Source organism: Camponotus vicinus, unplaced genomic scaffold (assembly GCF_025532165.1).
Source record: "Camponotus vicinus isolate PSW18456_S1 unplaced genomic scaffold, iyCamVici1.0 SCAF_4, whole genome shotgun sequence".
Classification (NCBI taxonomy): domain Eukaryota; kingdom Metazoa; phylum Arthropoda; class Insecta; order Hymenoptera; family Formicidae; genus Camponotus; species Camponotus vicinus.
Window position 1 is genome coordinate 6397524 of NW_028141976.1, and position 20986 is coordinate 6418509.

The 20986-nt window shown below is 30.9% G+C and overlaps 5 protein-coding genes and 1 long non-coding RNA gene across 11 annotated transcripts; 2 read left to right on the forward strand and 4 right to left on the reverse strand.

Annotated features, from left to right (window-relative positions):
* The first annotated feature begins 3159 nt into the window (after nucleotides 1-3159).
* On the forward strand, nucleotides 3160-4452 carry Prosbeta6 (proteasome beta6 subunit). Its single transcript, XM_083098785.1, has 4 exons — nucleotides 3160-3373; nucleotides 3542-3731; nucleotides 3852-4088; nucleotides 4209-4452. The coding sequence occupies exons 1-4, from the start codon at nucleotides 3276-3278 to the stop codon at nucleotides 4392-4394; spliced, it is 711 nt and encodes a 236-aa protein (XP_082954911.1). The 5' UTR covers nucleotides 3160-3275; the 3' UTR covers nucleotides 4395-4452.
* A 312-nt stretch (nucleotides 4453-4764) lies between these two features.
* Mbf1 (multiprotein bridging factor 1) lies at nucleotides 4765-6980 on the reverse strand. Of its 2 annotated transcripts, none has more exons than XM_083098786.1 (4): nucleotides 6382-6980; nucleotides 6213-6279; nucleotides 5423-5583; nucleotides 4765-5324 (listed from the first exon to the last, which is right to left on the reverse strand). In XM_083098786.1, exons 1-4 carry the CDS (start codon nucleotides 6454-6456, stop codon nucleotides 5169-5171), a joined length of 459 nt encoding a protein of 152 aa, XP_082954912.1. In that variant the 5' UTR covers nucleotides 6457-6980; the 3' UTR covers nucleotides 4765-5168. The 2 variants fall into 2 exon arrangements, with proteins under 2 accessions (XP_082954912.1, XP_082954913.1); XM_083098787.1 differs by having other exon boundaries at nucleotides 6213-6264; nucleotides 6382-6976.
* On the forward strand, nucleotides 6259-11914 carry LOC145971278 (phosphatidylserine lipase ABHD16A). 4 transcript variants are annotated; one of them, XM_083098783.1, is made up of 12 exons: nucleotides 6259-6712; nucleotides 8380-8428; nucleotides 8538-8591; nucleotides 8782-9092; nucleotides 9506-9690; nucleotides 9801-9915; nucleotides 9980-10124; nucleotides 10367-10531; nucleotides 10600-10727; nucleotides 10805-11001; nucleotides 11079-11230; nucleotides 11316-11914. In XM_083098783.1, the coding sequence occupies exons 1-12, from the start codon at nucleotides 6630-6632 to the stop codon at nucleotides 11418-11420; spliced, it is 1689 nt and encodes a 562-aa protein (XP_082954909.1). In that variant the 5' UTR covers nucleotides 6259-6629; the 3' UTR covers nucleotides 11421-11914. The 4 variants fall into 4 exon arrangements, with proteins under 4 accessions (XP_082954909.1, XP_082954907.1, XP_082954908.1 ...); XM_083098781.1 differs by having other exon boundaries at nucleotides 6260-6712; nucleotides 8380-8455; XM_083098782.1 differs by having other exon boundaries at nucleotides 6265-6712; nucleotides 8380-8455; nucleotides 9989-10124.
* On the reverse strand, nucleotides 9475-11049 carry LOC145971281 (uncharacterized). The gene is made up of 3 exons (XR_014438832.1): nucleotides 10861-11049; nucleotides 10337-10570; nucleotides 9475-10122 (listed from the first exon to the last, which is right to left on the reverse strand). It is a non-coding gene; the product is annotated as an uncharacterized LOC145971281 (long non-coding RNA).
* Nucleotides 11316-14718, reverse strand: Rangap (Ran GTPase activating protein). 2 transcript variants are annotated; one of them, XM_083098778.1, is made up of 6 exons: nucleotides 14431-14718; nucleotides 13762-14181; nucleotides 12865-13679; nucleotides 12561-12788; nucleotides 12234-12479; nucleotides 11316-11731 (listed from the first exon to the last, which is right to left on the reverse strand). In XM_083098778.1, the coding sequence occupies exons 1-5, from the start codon at nucleotides 14534-14536 to the stop codon at nucleotides 12258-12260; spliced, it is 1791 nt and encodes a 596-aa protein (XP_082954904.1). In that variant the 5' UTR covers nucleotides 14537-14718; the 3' UTR covers nucleotides 11316-11731; nucleotides 12234-12257. The 2 variants fall into 2 exon arrangements, with proteins under 2 accessions (XP_082954904.1, XP_082954906.1); XM_083098780.1 differs by lacking the exon at nucleotides 11316-11731 and having other exon boundaries at nucleotides 11741-12479; nucleotides 14431-14717.
* Nucleotides 14719-15741: 1023 nt separating this feature from the next.
* On the reverse strand, nucleotides 15742-20796 carry LOC145970268 (putative pre-mRNA-splicing factor ATP-dependent RNA helicase PRP1). Its single transcript, XM_083096850.1, has 9 exons — nucleotides 20624-20796; nucleotides 19738-20093; nucleotides 18785-19479; nucleotides 18463-18693; nucleotides 18125-18344; nucleotides 17754-17876; nucleotides 17483-17673; nucleotides 17237-17399; nucleotides 15742-17068 (listed from the first exon to the last, which is right to left on the reverse strand). Exons 1-9 carry the CDS (start codon nucleotides 20674-20676, stop codon nucleotides 16941-16943), a joined length of 2160 nt encoding a protein of 719 aa, XP_082952976.1. The 5' UTR covers nucleotides 20677-20796; the 3' UTR covers nucleotides 15742-16940.
* Between the last annotated feature and the right edge of the window lie 190 nt (nucleotides 20797-20986).

The window sequence follows — 20986 nt, forward strand, 5'->3', positions numbered from 1 at the left end:
TTAATGATGACAAATATATAAATATGTCCTCGATCGTTGGCTCGCAAACACAAAAAACTTTTCCTTTTTTATGTATTATTCGTCAAAGTTTTTACATATTCAAGTTCCAAATCGCCATTGTAATATATTAAATAGATAATATATTGAATATATTTGCATGTCTAGTGCGAAACAATAAATATAATTTGATATGTTATCGTCTGATATTTTTAACGCTTAATATTAATGTCGCATTTAATATATATATTGTAACGAGTATTTTTAAATATACTAATAATTAGAAGAAAAAAAGAAGGTTTTCTTTTCTTCATTGTGCTCCAGATACCTTGGCTTTTACTTGTCAATTTTGAATCCATTTTTAATTATTTTAAGTAAAATTTTAATAAATTATTTCTTTTAGATGACACGGTTAATTATAATTCATATCGCAATTGAGCAACACATTAGTTTCACATCTTTCAAATTCATTTTATAAAAATAGAATTACTTCGTGTCGTATAAAGAAAACTAGAATTACTTCTAACTTGTTCTCAAAAGACAAGTCTTCCAATAAAACTATTAACTGTGATTCATAATTATCCATAATTATATAATTAATTAATAACATTAATTTTGCATCTTTCAAGTTTATCTTACAAAAATTTTTCGTTCTTAATGTTTACTACAAGTTTCAAAATGATAATCATTGAAATATAAAATTAACCCCTTCGGCGGGGGACACGTTCAATTCTACTATTTGTGCCCTTGGCAGGAAAAAAAGTCTGAAAAATTTTTTTGAAATTTGATATTATACAGAAGTTTTTGGGGTCGCTGATTTTAAGATCAGAATTTTATAAATTCGAAATAGTGGATCAGCGATCCCGAAAACTCTTCTATACTATAAGTATAAAAAAATTGCCTTATTTATTCGGCAAAATAAATGCTTGACACCAATGGCGTCAATGTCGATCGGGCACGTCTTTTTTTTGGTTCCATAGGCGTCAATATCAGCGAAAAGGTTAATGACGATTATTGTAATCATAAATAAAAAATATTTTTATATAGATACAATGACAAAAGCAATATACAGTCCGAATGATAACAATACGCAATAAAAAATAAAAGGCTAAAAGACCGTGGCGCAAGTTGTTTAGAGCGTAAAAAAAATAAAAGTAATAATAAAAGACTCTAAGTATATTTTAAATCCTCTTTTATCGATAAAAGACTCAGAATATGGGCCTGTGTGAATATCTCTTCTTTCGATTCGTGTTCTCCTAATATCGAGAGAATTTTAAAATTAAAAAATTTATAAATCGCCTATTTATTTATAAATTTATAGAATTCGAATCTTGCAGCTAAGTCCAGATTTCTTTATCCTCATTGATCATACATGTATGTGTATAAATAGAATGTTAAATTGCGAAATGAAGCCAAAATTATATAATATTTTGAAGGATTTGATTGCCCAGATAGAACATGAAACTCATAATGACATCATTAATGAGCTAGGTTAACTAGGAGCTTAGTTTGCAGCTAAGTCCAGATTTCTTTATCCTCATTGATCATACATGTATGTGTATAAATAGAATGTTAAATTGCGAAATGAAGCCAAAATTATATAATATTTTGAAGGATTTGATTGCCCAGGTAGAACATGAAACTCATAATGACATCATTAATGATGTCATCATGATTTTTTTTATCACTTAAAAGTTACGTAAACAAAAATGATTAAAAAATGAGTTAAAGATGACAAAAAGAATCATAAATTTTTAAGTTCAATAATCGCATTATATAATTTTAAAAAGATTGTTGCTTAAATATAATTAAAATATACATGAATAATTAAATAAACAAGCGTAATATACTTATTTATATATATACAGGGTGGCCCATTTTAATCCATCCAGTCGAATATCTCGAAAACCAAGCCCGGGAGAGAAAAATGTTTCAGACAATAGTTGTATGGTTTCGAGGGGGACATAAGATGGTGCCATTAGTTTGACCTTGAAGAGTCAGCTGAAGGTCACGTGAAGGTGACCTCCAACTTTTTAAATGGGACACCCTATATGCTTTTGCATATTCTTATAGCTCATCTCGAGAGCTTTCCAAAACACTGTAATTAAGTTAGTTTTCATTAAGTAATTTCTGAGTTATGAGGCTTGAAATAATTTCTTAATTTTACATAAACTGTAAAATATCTTGTAAAATATTCTTTTTTCGATTATCTTACCTTAATACTTTTATGTACAAAATAATGAGAGGAATCAATTGGTGTAAAGAAAACACATAATTGTTTCGAAAAAAAAAATGGAATTTGCAATTAACAATTACATATTTTTTCTTAAAAACAACTGTGTGTTTTCTTTACACCAATTGATTCCTCTCATTATTTTGTACATAAAAGTATTAAGGTAAGATAATCGAAAAAAGAATATTTTACAAGATATTTTACAGTTTATGTAAAATTAAGAAATTATTTCAAGCCTCATAACTCGGAAAGTACTTAATGAAAACTAACTTAATTACAGTGTTTTGGAAAGCTCTCGAGATGAGCTATAAGAATATGCAAAAGCATATAGGGTGTCCCATTTAAAAAGTTGGAGGTCCTTCACGTGACCTTCAGCTGACTCTTCAAGGTCAAACTAATGGCACCATCTTATGTCCCCCTCGAAACCATACAACTATTGTCTGAAACATTTTTCTCTCCCGGGCTTGGTTTTCGAGATATTCGACTGGATGGATTAAAATGGGCCACCCTGTATATAAATAAATCACCAAAACATTGCCAAAAGTATATCAAATGAGATCATTATGATTTTCCTCTGACTTAAAAATGACTTTTAGGTGACGTTATAATGATGTCATTATGAGTTCATGTTCTACCTGGTTCTACCTGGGTGATAATGGGTACTTTCCATTTAGCGACACAAGTCGACACAAGCATCATTCTATCTTTTTTCAGTGAATAATACAAACAAAGATAGAATGACACTTGTGTCGATTTGTGTCGCTAAATGGAAAGCACCCTATTTTGATTTTTCTATATATATTTACGTATTTTTGTATAATTTTAATTTTATCAAACATTTATATACAAGCATTTGAGGTGCGTTCGGAAATCCTATTCGTGTAGCAGAGTAGTATTGAACCAATAAGAGAACACGACCAAGCACGACTGTTTTGCCGTCCGATGTTATGCTGCGTCTGTGTCTCCTTTAAAATTGTAGTGTCATTTGGTGTCATTCAATTTTGTGTGACGGGAGTGATTTGAGATTTTGCAAACGAAAACAACGATGGCTCTATTAACAGAAAATGGAAAAGGATGTTTACCCGATTACGAGGTACAGGGAGCAAAAAAAGTCAGCTTCAGCCCATATTCCGATAACGGAGGGTAAGTAAAATGAAAGTAACCCCCTATCAATTTTGTCTCTACCAATTTTAATTATGATGACCGCGCAATTATGATTAATTAATATTTTTAATTTTTATCTTCTTACATTCTTTCGAATAAAATGCATTGTATTGAAAGATATTGTTAAAATGTTATTTTTTTCCTTAGGAGCGTAGTGGCTCTCGCAGGAGATGATTTCTGTGTCATTGCTGCGGATACACGTCTTAGTACGGGATTTTCGATTTACACTCGAGAGCAGGATAAGTTATTTCCTCTGTCAAACACCACCATCCTAGGATGCTCTGGTTGCTGGTGCGATACTTTGACTTTAACTCGTCTCTTGTCCGCTCGTATGCAGGTACAAATTTTTATTACGCATTTAATTGAGACTAAATATAAGTTATAAAGCAATCACATATATAGATATATGATCATAAATTCATATCAGATGCACATGCAATATTTATCTTTATTTTAGATGTACAAACATGAACATCAAAAAGAAATGACAACTCCAGCAGCAGCACAGATGCTTTCAATAATGCTATATCATAAAAGATTCTTTCCTTATTACGTCAGTAATATACTTGCTGGATTAGATGAAAATGGAAAAGGATGCATATATAGTTATGATCCAATTGGACATTGTGAAAAAACTACATATAGAGCTGGTGGTTCAGCAGGTGCACTTTTACAACCACTTCTTGATAATCAGGTACATGTTTCAATCTGATATAGGTATAATTTATCTTCATAATAAAAAGTACTTAAAAGAGGAAATTAAAAAGATAGTTTATATATATTGCATTATATATGTAATGTTTTTATCCCTTAGATTGGATATAAAAATCAAGAAGGAGTTACTCCTGCAGTCTTGACTCAAGAAAAGGCTGTGGCAATCTTAAAAGATGTTTTCACTTCTGCAGCTGAGAGAGATATATACACAGGTGATGGAATAAGTATTAAAATTATTACCAAGGATGGAATAAAAGACTCCAGTTTTGCCTTGAGAAAAGATTAATGGAAGTGAAAAAACACATTTATACATTGATGCAAATAAAGTTATTTCAGTATCTTAACATATTTTTTTTGTTATCGAAACTTTTCTCTCTATTTTAAGCACTCTTGAAAATAATATTCTTTATAGGAATAAATTAATTTAATTATTAAATATGTAGATTGCCTGAAAGAATGGTATAAAAAACACATATGCATCAGTGTGAAAGATACAAATACACAATGATACTTGAATAGGCGTTCTTTATATTTATACACAATATTTTCTACTTTATATATAGAGATCTTATCTATGCTTATTTTATAGTTTTAATAAATCTTGCATTCTTTTTACAACTTCTCTGTACTATGGTGCTCAATGAACAAATATCGGGTACTTTATCATAAATTAAGAATTTTATTTTGTCACTCAAACATATTTCGTTCTTACTTCATAATTAGCATTAGTAATGTACACGTGAAAATCTATAATATGTAAATGATTATGCAAAGGTAACTCAATAAGCCTTGTTTACATTATATTACTGTATGCATTTTGTATGTACTGTATGTTACTTTGCATATATATCATGATACCCTAAAATATCTTTCTCTTACCATAAAGGCAAATTAATTATAACCCATTTGTATCATTCAATATCAATGTAACCAAAGGAAAGAAGGTTAGGGGTTTGTTTGTTTGTTTGTTTGTTGCATTCCATTCTACCATCTTTCTCATAACTCTTTCTTGGGAATAATATATAAGGATCGAAAGTAGAGTTGTTTCCCCCCCCGAGATTCACTTCTTCGTCCCGGGGGTCGTTAACGGTCTGCCGCGATCTTTACCACGCAATTTGATCCCAAGTACTCGTTCAATCTTACCAATGACCATTTGATTTGGTATTCCACGTCCCGCTTCATAATCATTAATAACTTGAGTCTTTTCGTTCACTTTCTGTAAAAAAAAGAACATGTAAAAATTATTAATCATAACAAATACTTGTATTTTATTTTTCTAATAATAAGTAATTTCTGTGCATAAAGATACTTTACTGTAGCTAAGTCTTTTTGAGATAATCCTTTGTTTTGCCGTCCTTGTTGGATAAGTTTACCAAGTTCAAGTGGAACTTGATCGTGTTTTAATTCCTCTGTTTCACGATCTAATTTGGCTGTGTTCTTTGTAGTCACATGCTGTCTGTTTGCACCACCACCCCCTGTCAGAGGTTTCAGAATTATTATGCTTTCAATAAAATAAAAAAAACAATTAGTATTTAAAGAATAATATAGATCTTTTTCTATTAAGTAAAACAAAATATCTTTAACATATTATTATTATACAGTATTGAAGTATGAAAAATATTTCATTCGATTCTTGGCTGATGCTTTCTATCTTTTATTTACATCCTCCAGTTATCCATATAATATAGTAAAATATCAACTTATTCTTCAAAATAGATACTTTATGCATATATATCTAATCTGTACATAAAACATGTTTATTTTAAATTAACTTGAGATTTTTATCTATGATGTAAAACATATGTGTGTGTATGATGACGTGACAATAATTCTAATTACATGCTTCTTTGATGATAATAAAAAAGAAATCTGTGGTAAAATTTAAATTTTTATTTAAAAAAAAAGTAAATAATAATTATTAACAATTTCTTTAACAATAAAATCCTATTTTATTCTCAGAAAATTACGCGAATTGATGTAACTCGAAATTATCATTATCATCGATAAGAAAGCAAAAGTGGTGTTTTGTTTACATCATGAGGAATAATTTTGCGAAGCAGCCGGGGGAGAAAACGTGAGAAAATCCAGGAGCAGAATTACTCACATTTCGCTTGTGTCTCGACGGTGTAACCCTGTCGTCGAGCGTCATTCACCGCCTGCAAATAACAAACCTAATGTACAAGTTAGCAGTCTCATGCGACGCAAATACGGGCATCGCGATCTCTCGTGCTAACGTGATAACCGCGCACCGGGATTCGCGAATTTTCTCAGACCTTCTCGGTTTTGAGCGTCGACGATTTTGGGGCGCGTTTACGCAGCGTGATAGGCGCGGTGTCCCAATCTGACATGCTGCGAGGATTGCTGCGAACGGTCAGCGTAAAATCGCGTAAGTCAAAACGCAGTCTTCTCGAGTAGCTACGATCGGCCGCTTGTTCCTTACACTCTGCTCGCCGCTGTGTTGCTTTTTCTTTTCCAGCGCAAGCTTCCTCTCTTTCTCCTCCTCGCGGACGTTCCGAAAGTCATGCAACGCGACCGCTCGATCGACCGGTACGAAGCTACAATTTCGCGGACACCGAATCTTGTATCGCGCCCTGAAGGAAAACCGTACGTAATTTCGTCCAATTTTACGTTCACGTCGCTAATATTTTCCATGCGGTATCGATCGATAGATCGCCATCCTTGGAATCTTCGAGCTGTCAACCGCGAAATTTGAGATTAAAATTCCAACGTGCTATGGATAAGTATATGGAAAAGTACACTATTGGCTGCCTAAGCGTCTAACTGTTTGAAATTCCTCGATATTATACGGATAAAAAAATATCACCGATTGTCTTGATTTTATTATTATTCTCGCGGAAAATGAGATGGCAATTGAAGATTGAATTCACATAAATTAATTTATGTATTGGAGAGATTTACGATACTAGAAAATAAGTAAAATAATTTATATTCATCGAACTATATATGTTGCGTGTGAAAGCTATTCAATTTTAACATTTCGAGTTGACATTTGACATTTTGACATTTGATCTTTTGATCGACAGAGGGAAATAGTATGATATTCCTTAAAAAAACATAGATTTCGAGCTGTCAACCGCGAAATTTGAGATTAAAATTCCAACGTGCTATGGATAAGTATATGGAAAAGTACACTATTGGCTGCCTAAGCGTCTAACTGTTTGAAATTCCTCGATATTATACGGATAAAAAAATATCACCGATTGTCTTGATTTTATTATTATTCTCGCGGAAAATGAGATGGCAATTGAAGATTGAATTCACATAAATTAATTTATGTATTGGAGAGATTTACGATACTAGAAAATAAGTAAAATAATTTATATTCATCGAACTATATATGTTGCGTGTGAAAGCTATTCAATTTTAACATTTCGAGTTGACATTTGACATTTTGACATTTGATCTTTTGATCGACAGAGGGAAATAGTATGATATTCCTTAAAAAAACATAGATTTCGAGCTGTCAACCGCGAAATTTGAGATTAAAATTCCAACGTGCTATGGATAAGTATATGGAAAAGTACACTATTGGCTGCCTAAGCGTCTAACTGTTTGAAATTCCTCGATATTATACGGATAAAAAAATATCACCGATTGTCTTGATTTTATTATTATTCTCGCGGAAAATGAGATGGCAATTGAAGATTGAATTGACATAAATTAATTTATGTATTGGGGAGATTTACGATACTAGAAAATAAATAAAATAATTTATATTCATCGAACTATATATATGTTTGCGTGTGAAAGCTATTCAATTTTGACATTTCGAGTTGACATTTGACATTTTGACATTTGATCTTTTGATCGACAGAGGGAAGTAGTATGATATTCCTTAAAAACATAGATAACTATTAAAATTAAAGGCTTAGTATATATAAATATATATGCAAATATATACTTATGTTTTTGATATATATATCGATCATATATCTAAAACATTTCCTAGTTTAAATTTTTAATGACAACAAATCATATATTGTATTATAAAATTACATTCAAAGAAGGATAGATTTTTAATTGTCATCTATGATTTTGCTGTGTAATGTGGAATGAAAAAAAATTGGCAACAAATAATCCGTCGTCTATCTAGCTGACGTGCTTACTCGACGGACGTACATACAAGTTGGATATGTTTCGTTTTAACATGTGTACTGCATGAGAATTTAATCCGCATCGTGGTTCCGCAGTGTAACGTATATTTGTATACGACAAGATCGAATTGATTGACGCGAAATGTCCTTAATCAGGTCCTTATGGAGGTGTACATTCAGTCCGCGGCTTTTCAAGATTTACGAGGTAACGTGGATCGGTCATTTGGTTGACGTAAGTACACTTACGTACAGTATATTACTTATTCTCAGTGAGAATTTATTTAAGATTAAGGTTATGCGCGTGTAAATTACAGAAATCTTACGAGCCGAAGAACTTGGAGAGATGGGGCGATCAAATTGTCATTTCCGTAAGTGTTTCGCAAAATAATTCAGATGCTATTTGAAAATTTACTAAACAATTTTGCTGCTACACTGTACGAGTAAAATCTCAATATTTGTGTACAAACGTAATTTTCTAATTTCACCACAATTTAATCGCATTTTTATATATTTTATATTGTAAGAAGCTTATATAAATTGTTTTTTACATTGTTACAGTTTGCAGCTATATGGTCCATAAGTCTTTATGCTGTACCACTTATCGCTACGTTTATGTATCAACGAAGTTATTCCTTGACAGATAATGTTTTCTGTTTGAGTAAATTGGCAGCTGGTGCTGGTGCACTCCTCATTGCTTCGTTAGCTGCACGTGGTTACTCCAGAGTTAACAATCCCATATATGTGAAATTTATACAAACTTTAAATGAGGCGCATTTACAATATAATGAAAGAACAAAACAGAAGCTTCATAAATACGACTTTGAATTTTGGGCATGGCCTGTGGATTTTGATATATCTGAATTAAAAGGGTTGGACAAATATGTTCTTTTAATAATAATTATGTAGGATGTCCTAAAATCTCAAACATTCTTTAACAAATTGTGTATAATATCAATTTTTGATATTATAATTTCTACAAGCTTTTAATAATTAATATTAAAAATACCTCTTAATTAAATATCAAATCTAATTAATATTAATCTCAAATTATATAATATAAAATAGTCTATTTTAATTTTGACTTTAATTTTAACATTTTTTTATCTATTTCCATTTATTTAAAAATTTAAAAAATTAATGCTTGCATATTTTAATTAAAGAAATATCAAGTTCAAAAATTAACTCTAAGATCTTTTATATCAATATTTAAGAGATTTTAAAACAGCTTTTATATATATATATATATATATATATAATGTGATAAAATATTTATTTGTTTTAGTGACAGAATTGCAGACAAATTGACACTGGAAAAAATTGCAAAAGCTAGTGGGCGTCTAAAACGTCAAAGTGGCAAAGATTTTTTATTTGCTATACCATGTAAACTACTTTCTTATGTAGTGGCGCATACTCTTGCAATCAAATTGATTTATCCTGGCAGTGTATCTATTATCAGCTGGGCACTCGGTAAAACATTACTATTTTAACTATATTTTTACTGTCTTTATATGTGTGTATATATATACACACAAACACACACATCTTTATACTATTTAAGATTTTGTACTATGTTCAAGGTTCTACATTATTAAAGGGAAGAATAGACTTGATAAAACAAAATGGGGAAAGATTCAAGCTGATGACAGCTGATAAAAATCAAATTGATGCAATATTCGTCGATCGACGCAACAAGTAATGTAAACAATAACTTTATCACTAGCTATTGTATCTTACAAACTAGTTTTTTAATATTAAGTTTTTGCAGGAACGCTAATGGTGATATATTAGTAATATCTTGTGAAGGAAATTGTGGTTTCTATGAAACAGGTATTATATCCACTCCTATGAATAAGGGCTATTCGGTACTAGGTTGGAATCATCCGGGTTTCGGCGGTAGTACTGTAAGTAATATTCGCAAAGAATTAAACTTTATATATAATTTAAACAATCCGAGGGAAAAAATTGCTATTGCTCTGTCATAAAACTTTATTTTTTATTGCAACAATAAAACTTTATCAAAATGTTGCAGTTATTGTCATTGACATATAAGACAGTAAATGCAAAGTTATGTATGAAGTAATGGCAAGTCTTTTCCTTCGGGGCCGATTTGTACCTCATATAACAGTAAGTAATGACCACAAAGGGCGCACCATATCCAGACCAAGAAGAAAATGCCGTCGATTGTGTAATGCGCTTTGCGATCGAGCGTTTAAAGTTTCCCGAAGAACGCATTATCCTGTATGGATGGAGCATTGGAGGATATACTGCTACCTGGACTGCTATGAACTATCCTTCTATTCACAGCTTGGTAGTATTATACTTTGTTCAATTAATTGTACACGCCATTCTATAAATTAATAGTTTATATCACTGCAGGTTTTAGATGCTACATTTGACGATATACTTCCATTAGCTATTAAAACAATGTCACCGTCCCTAGAAGGTTTAATCCGCAATATAATTAGAGATTATTTTAATTTGAATATCGCAGAACAATTGAATAGGTATATTCTATAATGATGTTATATAAATACCAGTAAAGTATATACATATATATAAAATTATTTTTTTAAATTGATAGATATAATGGGACTGTATTATTAGTGAGAAGAACAGACGATGAAATTATTTGTATACCTAATAATAGCTTAGCTGGAAATCGCGGCAATATGCTGCTTACAAAATTGCTTCTCAGACGTTATCCGCATTTATTTTCTGAAACTTCCGAATCTGCAACTGTCTTATCGAGATTCTTATCCGCTGAAACTTCTGATAGAGGTAAGAAATTAAATAATGGCAATTTAAATGGATCTTAACTGAAGAAAATATCAAATCGATTTTTACATTTATTGCAGAATCAATATTGGAATCGTTGAGAGTAGAGGAAAAGCATTGTCTAGAACTGATAACAGCTGATATACGAAAAAATGATGGGATGATAAATTATCCATCTACTTTAGGACAAGATTGTAACATTAAGACAAAAGTGCAGTTGATCCTTTTTCTTGTATGTATTACATACACCAAGACAAATCTAAAATGAAACAAAATAAAATATATTTTGAATCTATCTTTTTTTCCTATGATTTTAGGCAACAATGTATATGAAAGACCAATCTTCATCACATTGCATCCCATTGGCTGTTGACCTCTTTCATCCGGGTTGGGACCCAGCATCTACAATCACTGTAAAGTAAATTTTTCTCGATATTGTGTCTACAAAAATCAGAAGCTTTTCAAGAGAATCTTACTCACATAGTACAATATGAATGAGCAAAAGCAGTAACAATCTCCAGTGCATTTCATATTAAGTTTTAATTAGCACATGTACACAAGCATTATTTATTCCATATTAGTCTGTACAATCTTTGACGAGTTATTGAAAAAAATGTTACATACTAAGTATCTTAGTTTTCATTCACAGTGAAAACATTCTGCTTGAATTATTGATAGTTTGTATTTTTCAAATTAATTATACAAGTTACACATCACACACCAAATATAAATACTGCACATGTATAAAAAAATTATTTTTATTATAATATAAATAATAGAGAAAATTTAGAGAAATTGCATTTTAATATATGTTTCTTCACATTATTTTAAGAAATAATAACTATTACAATATGTATTATTTTATTATAAATTGAGAATTATAGAATTCTGAAATGAATATACACATACAATGTAAGATATGATAAATTGTATTTTTCATTTCACTCATTATTTAATTAATATATAAATATTATTCATATTAATTACCTAATTTTTTAATAAGAGAAGTAGAAAACTTTTTATTATAACATAAAGATAATAAAAGTTATAAGCCATATTTGTGTATATTAAAAAAAAAAGTTTAATATTAAAAATACAAAATTTTTTGCTTTAAAATCGTAAAGATTATTTATCTATATATCTTGCAAGATTTTTATGATGGCATCCCAATTCAAATTGATTACACGAAATATTCTATTTTTCATATAATGTATAAAAATAAATAACTATCATACCCAATAAAATAATTCCAGATAAATTTATGTAACTTGAATATTATTCAAGACAGTTTTAAGATCAGTTTTAGAATCTTGAAATGGATCTACTACATTTGGTCGACCTGTTTTCACTGGTCGTTCTAGGAATACTTTTAATATATTTCTTGTTTGTGCCAAAAAGTAGTCTCTCTGAGTAATTTTTTCCAAAGCTTTAAAACATCCCTCCAAATTCCAATCAATTTTACCATTGTTTTTGTCTTCAGCCTAAAAAGTAGATCATTATTATTCACTTTATTTATTCCCTTTAAATGAATCTAAATAAATATTGCTCATTTTTTGTCTTACTTTTATTAAGCCAAGATTTACTAGTAGTGCATTATTCAAAGTCAAGATTTGATCGTTCTCTATTGCATAAGAAAATAGCTTTGCATATAAAGCATCCGATAAGAATTCTGCTTTTATTCTCACATTCATGTAGCCACTATCACATAATGCTGAAACTTTCATAGTTATCCGCAAAAGTTCTTCTACATATTTCTGTTCTGTAGTCATATTACTCTGATTTGCCAAATTCTGGAATAAAAAGTACAAATCTTGTTAGAAATTTAACAAAATATGTCAAGTGATGTTAATATATATTAATACATACCATTGCATGATCAACAAAAGCTTGTACATTATCACCTTGTAGCAGCAATAGTTTTTCGCCTGTCGGTGATTTCAAAAATTCTGCTACTGTTACTACTGTGTTTTGTGCTACATTATCTTGCATTTTCTTATCTTTGTCATCTGCCTCATCCTCAGTATTATCGCTTTCATATTTTTCACTTGTTTTCTCTTCATCATCATTATCATCACCATCATCATTATCATCATCATTATCTTCATCCTCTTCATCTTCAGTATAATCTTCATCTAAAGAATTTAATGCATCAATTCTTTCCAATTTTGTAAGAATTTGTCGAAGTTTTTCGCGTCCTTCTGTCCCAAAACAATTGCCATCTAACTGCAAGTTTGTCAAAAGAGTTTTATCATGTGTGGCTTTAGCAATAGCATTTCCAGCATCCACACGTAGTTCATTATTACTTAAGTCTAGATATTTAAGAGATGGATGATTGCCGTGAATCTCTAATGTCTCTGCTAAAATTAAAGCCCCTTTGGTCTTTAGTAAACAATCTCCGAGATTTAGTTCTTCCAGTCCTCGGAAAATAGGTAAAACTTTAGCGAGCGCTTTAGCCCCTTTCAATCCAATCGTATTGTCATTTAAATTTAATACTCGCAGATTAGGATTAGCAGACAATCCTTGTGCAATTGCCGCTATACCTATGTGGTATATACCATTTTGTTGCATTACAACTTCCTCTAATGTCTTTAATTTTTCAAATACACCTGCTAATGCTTGCGCACCCTCATTTTCTAAACGATTTCTACCAACGATGAAAACTTTCAAGGCAAGTGGTGCACCTATAATAAAGTGCATTCAATTAATACTTGGAATATTATAAGATATATTATAATAATACATTTATATTCTGTAATATCTCACCTTCTTTAGAACTATTCTCCAGACACTTTTCCAATGCTTTAGCTAACATTTTTCCACCCGATATGCCAAGACCATTATTGTTTAATCTCAATTCTTGAAGGGTATAGCATGGACTCGATGTCAACAAATTTGCTAACCCCTGAATACCAATTGGACCAAAAGCGTTATCACTCAAATCAAGTTCAGTAAGCTGGCTATTAGCTACGCATAATGCTGTTCCTAGATATTCCAATGCTTTTGGAATTTCTGTTTTCAAGCGACCAGTGAACATGTCCTTCCATAAGGCTTTTTTTAAAGGAGTTCCCTTTTCTTTTAATATCTCGGCTATAGCCTCTGCAGCTGGTGTACCTAATGTATTTCCTTCTAAATCCAAGTATTCCAAGCATGGACATGCCCTTATCGCTTCTATCACTTTGAGAGCTGTATTATAAAAAAACATAATGATAAATTCACTGATAAATTGCATCAAAAATTGACATTTCTGGACAAGTAAAATTTGTAAAATAATTGTACTTTTTTTGTAAAATAGTTGTACTTTATAAGTTAGAAAAGTTTTGTTAGAAAAAAGTTGAATTTTTTCGTAATTTTTATATAACCTCATGCGCTTTTGTGCAGAAAACGTCGGAAAATATTAAGAAAAAAAAAAAAAAAAAAGATTTTATTTCTTACCATTATCCGCGGTGTCCAAAACGAGCGATTGACCGGCAAAAGAGACCCCAACCGACTTTCGGCTGACATTTTTTAATTGCTCGCTAATTTCGCCCAGACTAAACATGTTATCCGTATATTACCAGTTCTGTAATATGACCCTTATCGATAATTCTTCTTTGTATGTTATCGAATAATGATAAGCTATTGACAGATTTATTTTCTTATTGATATCAAGTCACCACATACACCGCACGTCTCTGCAAAGTGGTAAACAATGACGCATAAATTGTGTGCGCGGGAAATCTCTACCAACTTACGTCACATATTGGGAGAAAAATTTCTATTGGTTACAATACTGCTATAGGTGCTTCACGTGGTGTAAATGGGCACTTCTCATTGAGCAGCTGTTCGTGATTGGTGTATATTTTTACATCTAACCAAAATCTGAAAGCTACGCCAATCATGAATAACCACTTAGCTCAATGAGCGATCTTGTACTAAATGCATCTAATGTTTCAAAGGTCCATATTCTGAATCCTCTTTTATCGATAAAAGTGCCTCTAAAAGTGGCTTATAAGCCTTCTGATTGGCTATAAGCCACTTTTAGAGGCACTTTTATCGATAAAAGAGGATTCAGAATATGGACCAAAGCGTTTGATTGATTAATCTTTTTGTCTCTTTCTTTCTAATCGGTCCATCAACCGATTCAACGTATTTATAAATCAAGAGAATAAAGCACGAATAAATATTTGACATTATTTTTAACAAGTTTCTCTTTATCATTCTCTAATAGAGGTATATTTGGATATTTATATGTGCATTAAAACTCAGAAATTACATATTTATATGGAAAAATTACACAGCAAGTTGCATATTATAAAAATAAAACAAATATATTATGTAATAACATTATATTAACAGATAGTTATAACGATTAGAGGAATTTTGTTCCTTCGACGTTAAATAGAACCTGTTAATTTATTAATTTGATGAAATAATATATTAATTTAAATAGAAATGTATATGTAAGAGATAGATGATAATTGGTATTGAGATATATACAAATTTTTACTTTATTGGAATGAAAAGATATGTTGCAATTGAACATTAATTAGTTTTGCATTCTCACGACATTTTTTAACGTTTATTTATAAAATCGAAAAGGTATCTTATATATATGATTCATTATAGAAAATTTGACAAAACATTTGAGAAGAATTATTTCTCAATTTTCTTTTTTAAAATAAAATCCATGTATTTACTATTAATATATAGAATATCACTGATGAACATTAAACATATAGAATCAAATTCACATATTCTTTCAGGTGCTATTGAAGGTATTTTATTACGTTTTTCATATTTTGTGGTCACAGCTTGTTGGTTTTTTTGTCTTTGCTTTGATTATATTCTAATATATATCATAAATATTTTTTTCAATGATTTGATTTTTTTTAGATCTAGATGGTAGTGTGTTTAGAAATATTTCTCTTATTATCTCTTTAGCTTTGCTCTATTTTTTTCCAATTTAGACAAAAGTTGAGGTTGCAAAATTAAAGTTTATAATAAATATATACAATTTTTCCCTTTCTCTCTCTCTCTCTTTGTGATTTTTTTTATAGTTTTATTCTAATTAGAAATGTCATACATCCAACATATTCTCTTCTCAATCAGAAATGTATACTGTATATACTGCACCTGACATATTTTAAATTGAGGAAATAGAACACAAAACATCACAATCAAGTTTTATTTAGCGTGCCAAAAAAAAAGAGAGAAAGAGAAAGAGAAAGCAATATAGTCCCTAATAGCACACATGTCCAGAAGACACCCAGAAGACATAAAGTATCCTTTGGCTGTCCTCCAGACGTCTTTTGGACATGTGTGTTATTAGGGGCTAATATTAGCAAAAATCGAACTATTTTTAGAGGATTTTAAGCAAATACGAAAAGATTATTTTTTGACTATTTATGGAGTAGCTATTTTATATATCCCTTCTTCACAATATATGGTCAACATTTAATACAAAAATTATCTATTATATCTACATTCTGCATATAGATATAATAAATTTATACAGTAAATTAAACTATATCGTGTAGCGGCATTTCAAATACGTCCGAATGTAAACGTTGATTAAATGTGAAAACTCTACTATATTAAAAATTACTTAAAAACTAAATCTTTTCTTAAATGTACATAAATAATCTTTTTATTAACTATATTTTTTGCTGTATCTCAAGCTAAGTGTCCATTTTCATTCCTTTTTTTTTTGAGCTTAAGCGTTGAAAGTATTCAAATATTCAATTTTTACATTGTACAAGCTAATTTTAAGCTTGTACAAAAACCTAAATGTAATATTTCTTCAGTGTCTTAAGTGAAGAACAGAAAATGACTCTTCACATTTTATGTGATGTGACTTTGATAGTGAAAAAGTGCCAAAGTTCATTATGCATTACAGAAGCAGATTGACTGAGTACTGTCGACAGTTTTGTGTCATTTCCAAACATGTCTAAAATACATAGAGGTTAGAAGCCTTCCTGATACTGCTTTGAATCTAGTTTTGCTTGAATCATTTCCAGTTGTCGTTTAGCTTCACATTGAGGGAAATTTTGTAGATCATAATATTGTGGTGCTATCATCAGCAACCAATCAGCTGTAAAGAGATAAAGACTTAATAAATAAAGATCATCTTAAAAGTAAATAAATCTTATAGATAAATATATAAAGCTCATTTTTTTACAGAAGTAAATAAAGGAAAAAATTAAGGAAAAAATATATATAAATATGCACTCATAATAATTATGTAATAAAAAAAACTTACGTTTAATATCAGTAACTGTTCTGATATAATTTTTAGTTGTAAGCACAAATTCATTATAAATAACCCATTCTGGTTTATGATCCAGACAACTGCTTGGGTGAAGCTGTACCACTTGATTATCTTTAATAGTCAGATAATGTCCTGTTCTCTCTAAATGCGCTACCTATTTATGTAATAAAATATAAAATACAGAAACAATATAAGATAGAGGAATTTTTAAAAATTGATTCACAAATATTAAATTACCTGCATGAAAAACCCATTAACAAGAGCTTTTCTAATATTAATGTAATAATCTTTCGAATTGAAGTCGGTTGAAGTGCGCTTTAATACAAATCTGTCCATTATTCTACTCAATTGTTGTCTTACATTATCTCCGCTTTTTAACGATCGGTAATTAACATAATTATCATAACACCATTGGACATCATCCATATCTATAAACAAAAATAAATGATATAAGTAAAGTAAGGTATATAAATATTAAGATCACATCTCATAAAATGATAATACTTACGTTGTTTGAAAGAATGATATACATTAAGTAGCGTCAAATGATCACCATCAATATGTGCAAATTTCATTTTTGCATCATCTGCAGCCTTTTTCGATTCGTTTGGTCTCACAAAACACTGTGGGACTAATACCATATCAATCATCAATATACTACCATGTCATCTTACCACGATTCTGACTTTACTTTATTCTTTTAAAGTTCTCATATATTTTACATATAATTTTTATAACAAAATTAAATTCTTGATTATTAAAGAAGACTAATAATTTAGATAGACTATTAATTGATAATAAATATTAGCATAGCATAGAATAAATATTACTAGAATGGTTATGCAATATTATCGCATTCGGTAAGCTTCGGTACGTTACCTGAGAGCATAGCAGTAATGCTGAGTATTTCATTACTGCAATTATGATTGCAAGAAGCTATAAGCATTTTTGCTAATTGGGGATCCAATGGAAATTCCGCCATCACTGCTCCGAGATCTGTCAAGTTCCCATCATCATCAAGAGCTGCCAGATAATTCAAAAGTTCCAAAGCTCTCATGAGAGTTTCAGGTGCAGGTGGGTCCATAAAATCAAAATGTACCTACAAGATATATCCAATAAAGTGAATAATTTAAAATAATACAAAATTACATTATTTTTAATCAAATGATCTATCATTATCTTAATAATATACAATATTAAATACTAAATAAACATACCAGATCATCAATACCAAGTTTCTTCAATTGCAACACAACACTCCCAAGATTGGAACGCAAAATTTCAGGATAGGTATTATCCTGCATTTCATTTTTATATGCCTTTTCTGTGTACAATCTGAAACATTTTCCAGGTCTTGTTCTACCAGCACGACCGGCTCGTTGCTGTGCTGAAGCCTTACTAATAGGCGATACTAAAAGAGACTCGACACGAATTCTGGGATTATATACCTATAAACAAAAAATATTTTAATATTAATGACAAGTTTATAATAGTATAAAAGAATTTTCAATAAAAATCTAATCGATGTGTTATATCTACTTTTTGTTTGGCAAAACCAGGATCTATCACGAAAACAACACCGTCGATAGTCAACGATGTTTCTGCAATATTAGTCGAAACTACGACTTTGCGACCTATAGCACCATTAGGTTTAGTAGGTGGAGCAGGTTCAAATATTCTCTGTTGAAGATTTGGCGGCAGCGTTGAATACAGCGGTATACACTTTAATTCACCGACTTCGGGTCCCAAGTTGTCCATTTCTCTTTTAATTCTCTTGCAAGCTTCCTCAATTTCCTCTTGACCAGTTAAAAATAATAAAAGGTCCCCGGCAATTTCTTCACACATTTGGATTTGAATAACGGTTCTAATTGCAGCTTCTAAATAGTCTCTTTCCGGCTCCGGTGTATAAAATATCTCAACTGGATGCGTTCTACCAGGTACATTCATAAGTGGTGCATTATCGAAATATTGCTGAAACTTTCCAGCGTCCAAAGTGGCACTCATAATCACAAGTTTCAAATCGGGTCTTTGCTTGATCACTTCTTTCAAAACACCCATAAGCAAGTCAGTAGCTAATGTTCTTTCATGTGCTTCATCAAGCAGTATCACTTGATATGCATCTAGCATGGGATCAGACATGCCTTCACGAAGTAACATACCATCAGTCATATACTTTAGCACAGTCCTTGGTGAGCTACAATCTTCAAAACGGATACTGTATCCTACCTCTTGACCTATTAATAAAGTAATGTAAATTTTAGTTTATTACCGTATTATATTGTTTCCTATAATATTACACAATTTTTATTAAAAATAAAATAAACTTAGGAAAAAGCATCTTTGTAAACTTTGAGGTACAAATATTATAAAAGAAATATTATAAAAGAATCAATAATAGAAACATTTATTTTTTAATTATTAATATAATATACAATTATATTATAATATATAATTATAATATATAATATATAATTTTTTATATATACACATACCTAAGGCAACATCCATTTCTTCTGAAACTCTTTGAGCTACACTCATAGCTGCTACTCTTCTTGGAGATGTACAGGCAACACCTTTGTTTCCAATACTCCTTGAATATTCTACACACCATTGCGGTATCTGTGTAGTTTTCCCAGAACCAGTCTCTCCAACAAGAACAATACATTGATGTGTAGATAACAATCTCACAAAATCAGTACGATATTCAAATACAGGCAGAGTTATCCTTTTCTTGTAAAGTTCATAGTATCTCGGTGTATATGGCAGCATAGTATATGGATTGAATTGCACTTGGCTTTTCGTCGCTGTGGATGCTGCAGCTGTCACATTATTAGATGTTGAGCTGTCCCTGTAAAATGATATTTACTGTGACATTTTTCATTCTACTACACCAATAATAATCTGTGTTTTTTCCCCAATATATAGACACATACAAATCAATTGTAAATGCATCGAAAAAACATATTTTTGTACAAAATAGAATAGTTTTGAAATATTAAGAGACATGCGCGAAATCAATGACGAAATTATGATAATGCATAGCAAATTTATGACCGAGAAAGCAATTATTCAGATATGTTTCGTCTTTTACAAATGTAAAATTACGAAGAATCAGATCATAGTTGAGAACCGTCACAAAGCGTAACGAGTCTTCCTTGTCGTCTATGACGAGAGGAGTCTTGATAAGCTTGCTTGTAATTTATAGACAATATCTACGCGAACACCACGTATGCTATAGAAAAATTGATGTACGCGATCACGCGTAACCGTTTTACAGCCCAATAATGCCGCGAATATTGCACATGGCAAACGGGGACCGTCGACGGATCCGTTACCCGAAATCGTCCGAAATAAGGGAAAACATGTTGGTGTACTCACGTGGCTTTTCGCTTGACGTAAGGGTCCACGACCTCGATCCTACGCTTCGACATAGCGTCCTCGTCGCTTCAAGAGCAGCCAAGCAGAAGCTAAAACTGTTTACGAAATTTCAGGCAAGGCGTCAGTCAAAATGGCAAGCAAGCGCTAGCAGCGATCCCGAAACTTCCTGTCTTTGTGGTAACGGCAGGTGACAGCAGATGGCTGTTGCATCGATGGATTGGCGCGTTACACTTGGAAAAGTGTAGGTGCTCTTTTATATGATATGTTGTAAGATACAAAAATAATTGATGATTTATAGAAATAGAAAAAAATAATTCCATAAAAATAAACCGTCTATTCAGTGAATCATGTCCTTCATTTTAT

What these genes read in the sequence shown, in the direction of transcription:
- Prosbeta6 (XM_083098785.1), top strand. Translation starts at nt 3,276, where the DNA reads ATGGCTCTATTAACAGAAAATGGAAAAGGATGTTTACCCGATTACGAG. An exon ending in TCTTGTCCGCTCGTATGCAG is followed by an intron (nt 3,732 to 3,851) that starts GTACAAATTTTT and finishes TCTTTATTTTAG; the next exon opens with ATGTACAAACATGAACATCA. An exon ending in AACCACTTCTTGATAATCAG is followed by an intron (nt 4,089 to 4,208) that starts GTACATGTTTCA and finishes TTTATCCCTTAG; the next exon opens with ATTGGATATAAAAATCAAGA.
- Mbf1 (XM_083098786.1), bottom strand. Translation starts at nt 6,456, where the DNA reads ATGTCAGATTGGGACACCGCGCCTATCACGCTGCGTAAACGCGCCCCA. An exon ending in CGACGCTCAAAACCGAGAAG is followed by an intron (nt 6,280 to 6,381) that starts GTCTGAGAAAAT and finishes CTTGTACATTAG; the next exon opens with GTTTGTTATTTGCAGGCGGT. An exon ending in CTCAAAAAGACTTAGCTACA is followed by an intron (nt 5,325 to 5,422) that starts GTAAAGTATCTT and finishes TTTTTTTTACAG; the next exon opens with AAAGTGAACGAAAAGACTCA.
- LOC145971278 (XM_083098781.1), top strand. Translation starts at nt 6,630, where the DNA reads ATGCAACGCGACCGCTCGATCGACCGGTACGAAGCTACAATTTCGCGG. An exon ending in TATTATCAGCTGGGCACTCG is followed by an intron (nt 9,691 to 9,800) that starts GTAAAACATTAC and finishes ACTATGTTCAAG; the next exon opens with GTTCTACATTATTAAAGGGA. An exon ending in TTCGTCGATCGACGCAACAA is followed by an intron (nt 9,916 to 9,979) that starts GTAATGTAAACA and finishes TTTAATATTAAG; the next exon opens with TTTTTGCAGGAACGCTAATG.
- Rangap (XM_083098778.1), bottom strand. Translation starts at nt 14,536, where the DNA reads ATGTTTAGTCTGGGCGAAATTAGCGAGCAATTAAAAAATGTCAGCCGA. An exon ending in TTTGGACACCGCGGATAATG is followed by an intron (nt 14,182 to 14,430) that starts GTAAGAAATAAA and finishes TTTATAATACAG; the next exon opens with CTCTCAAAGTGATAGAAGCG. An exon ending in TAAATCTTGGCTTAATAAAA is followed by an intron (nt 12,480 to 12,560) that starts GTAAGACAAAAA and finishes TCTACTTTTTAG; the next exon opens with GCTGAAGACAAAAACAATGG.
- LOC145970268 (XM_083096850.1), bottom strand. Translation starts at nt 20,676, where the DNA reads ATGTCGAAGCGTAGGATCGAGGTCGTGGACCCTTACGTCAAGCGAAAA. An exon ending in TACGTCAAGCGAAAAGCCAC is followed by an intron (nt 20,094 to 20,623) that starts GTGAGTACACCA and finishes ATCATTTTACAG; the next exon opens with GGACAGCTCAACATCTAATA. An exon ending in AACTTGGTATTGATGATCTG is followed by an intron (nt 18,345 to 18,462) that starts GTATGTTTATTT and finishes TATATCTTGTAG; the next exon opens with GTACATTTTGATTTTATGGA.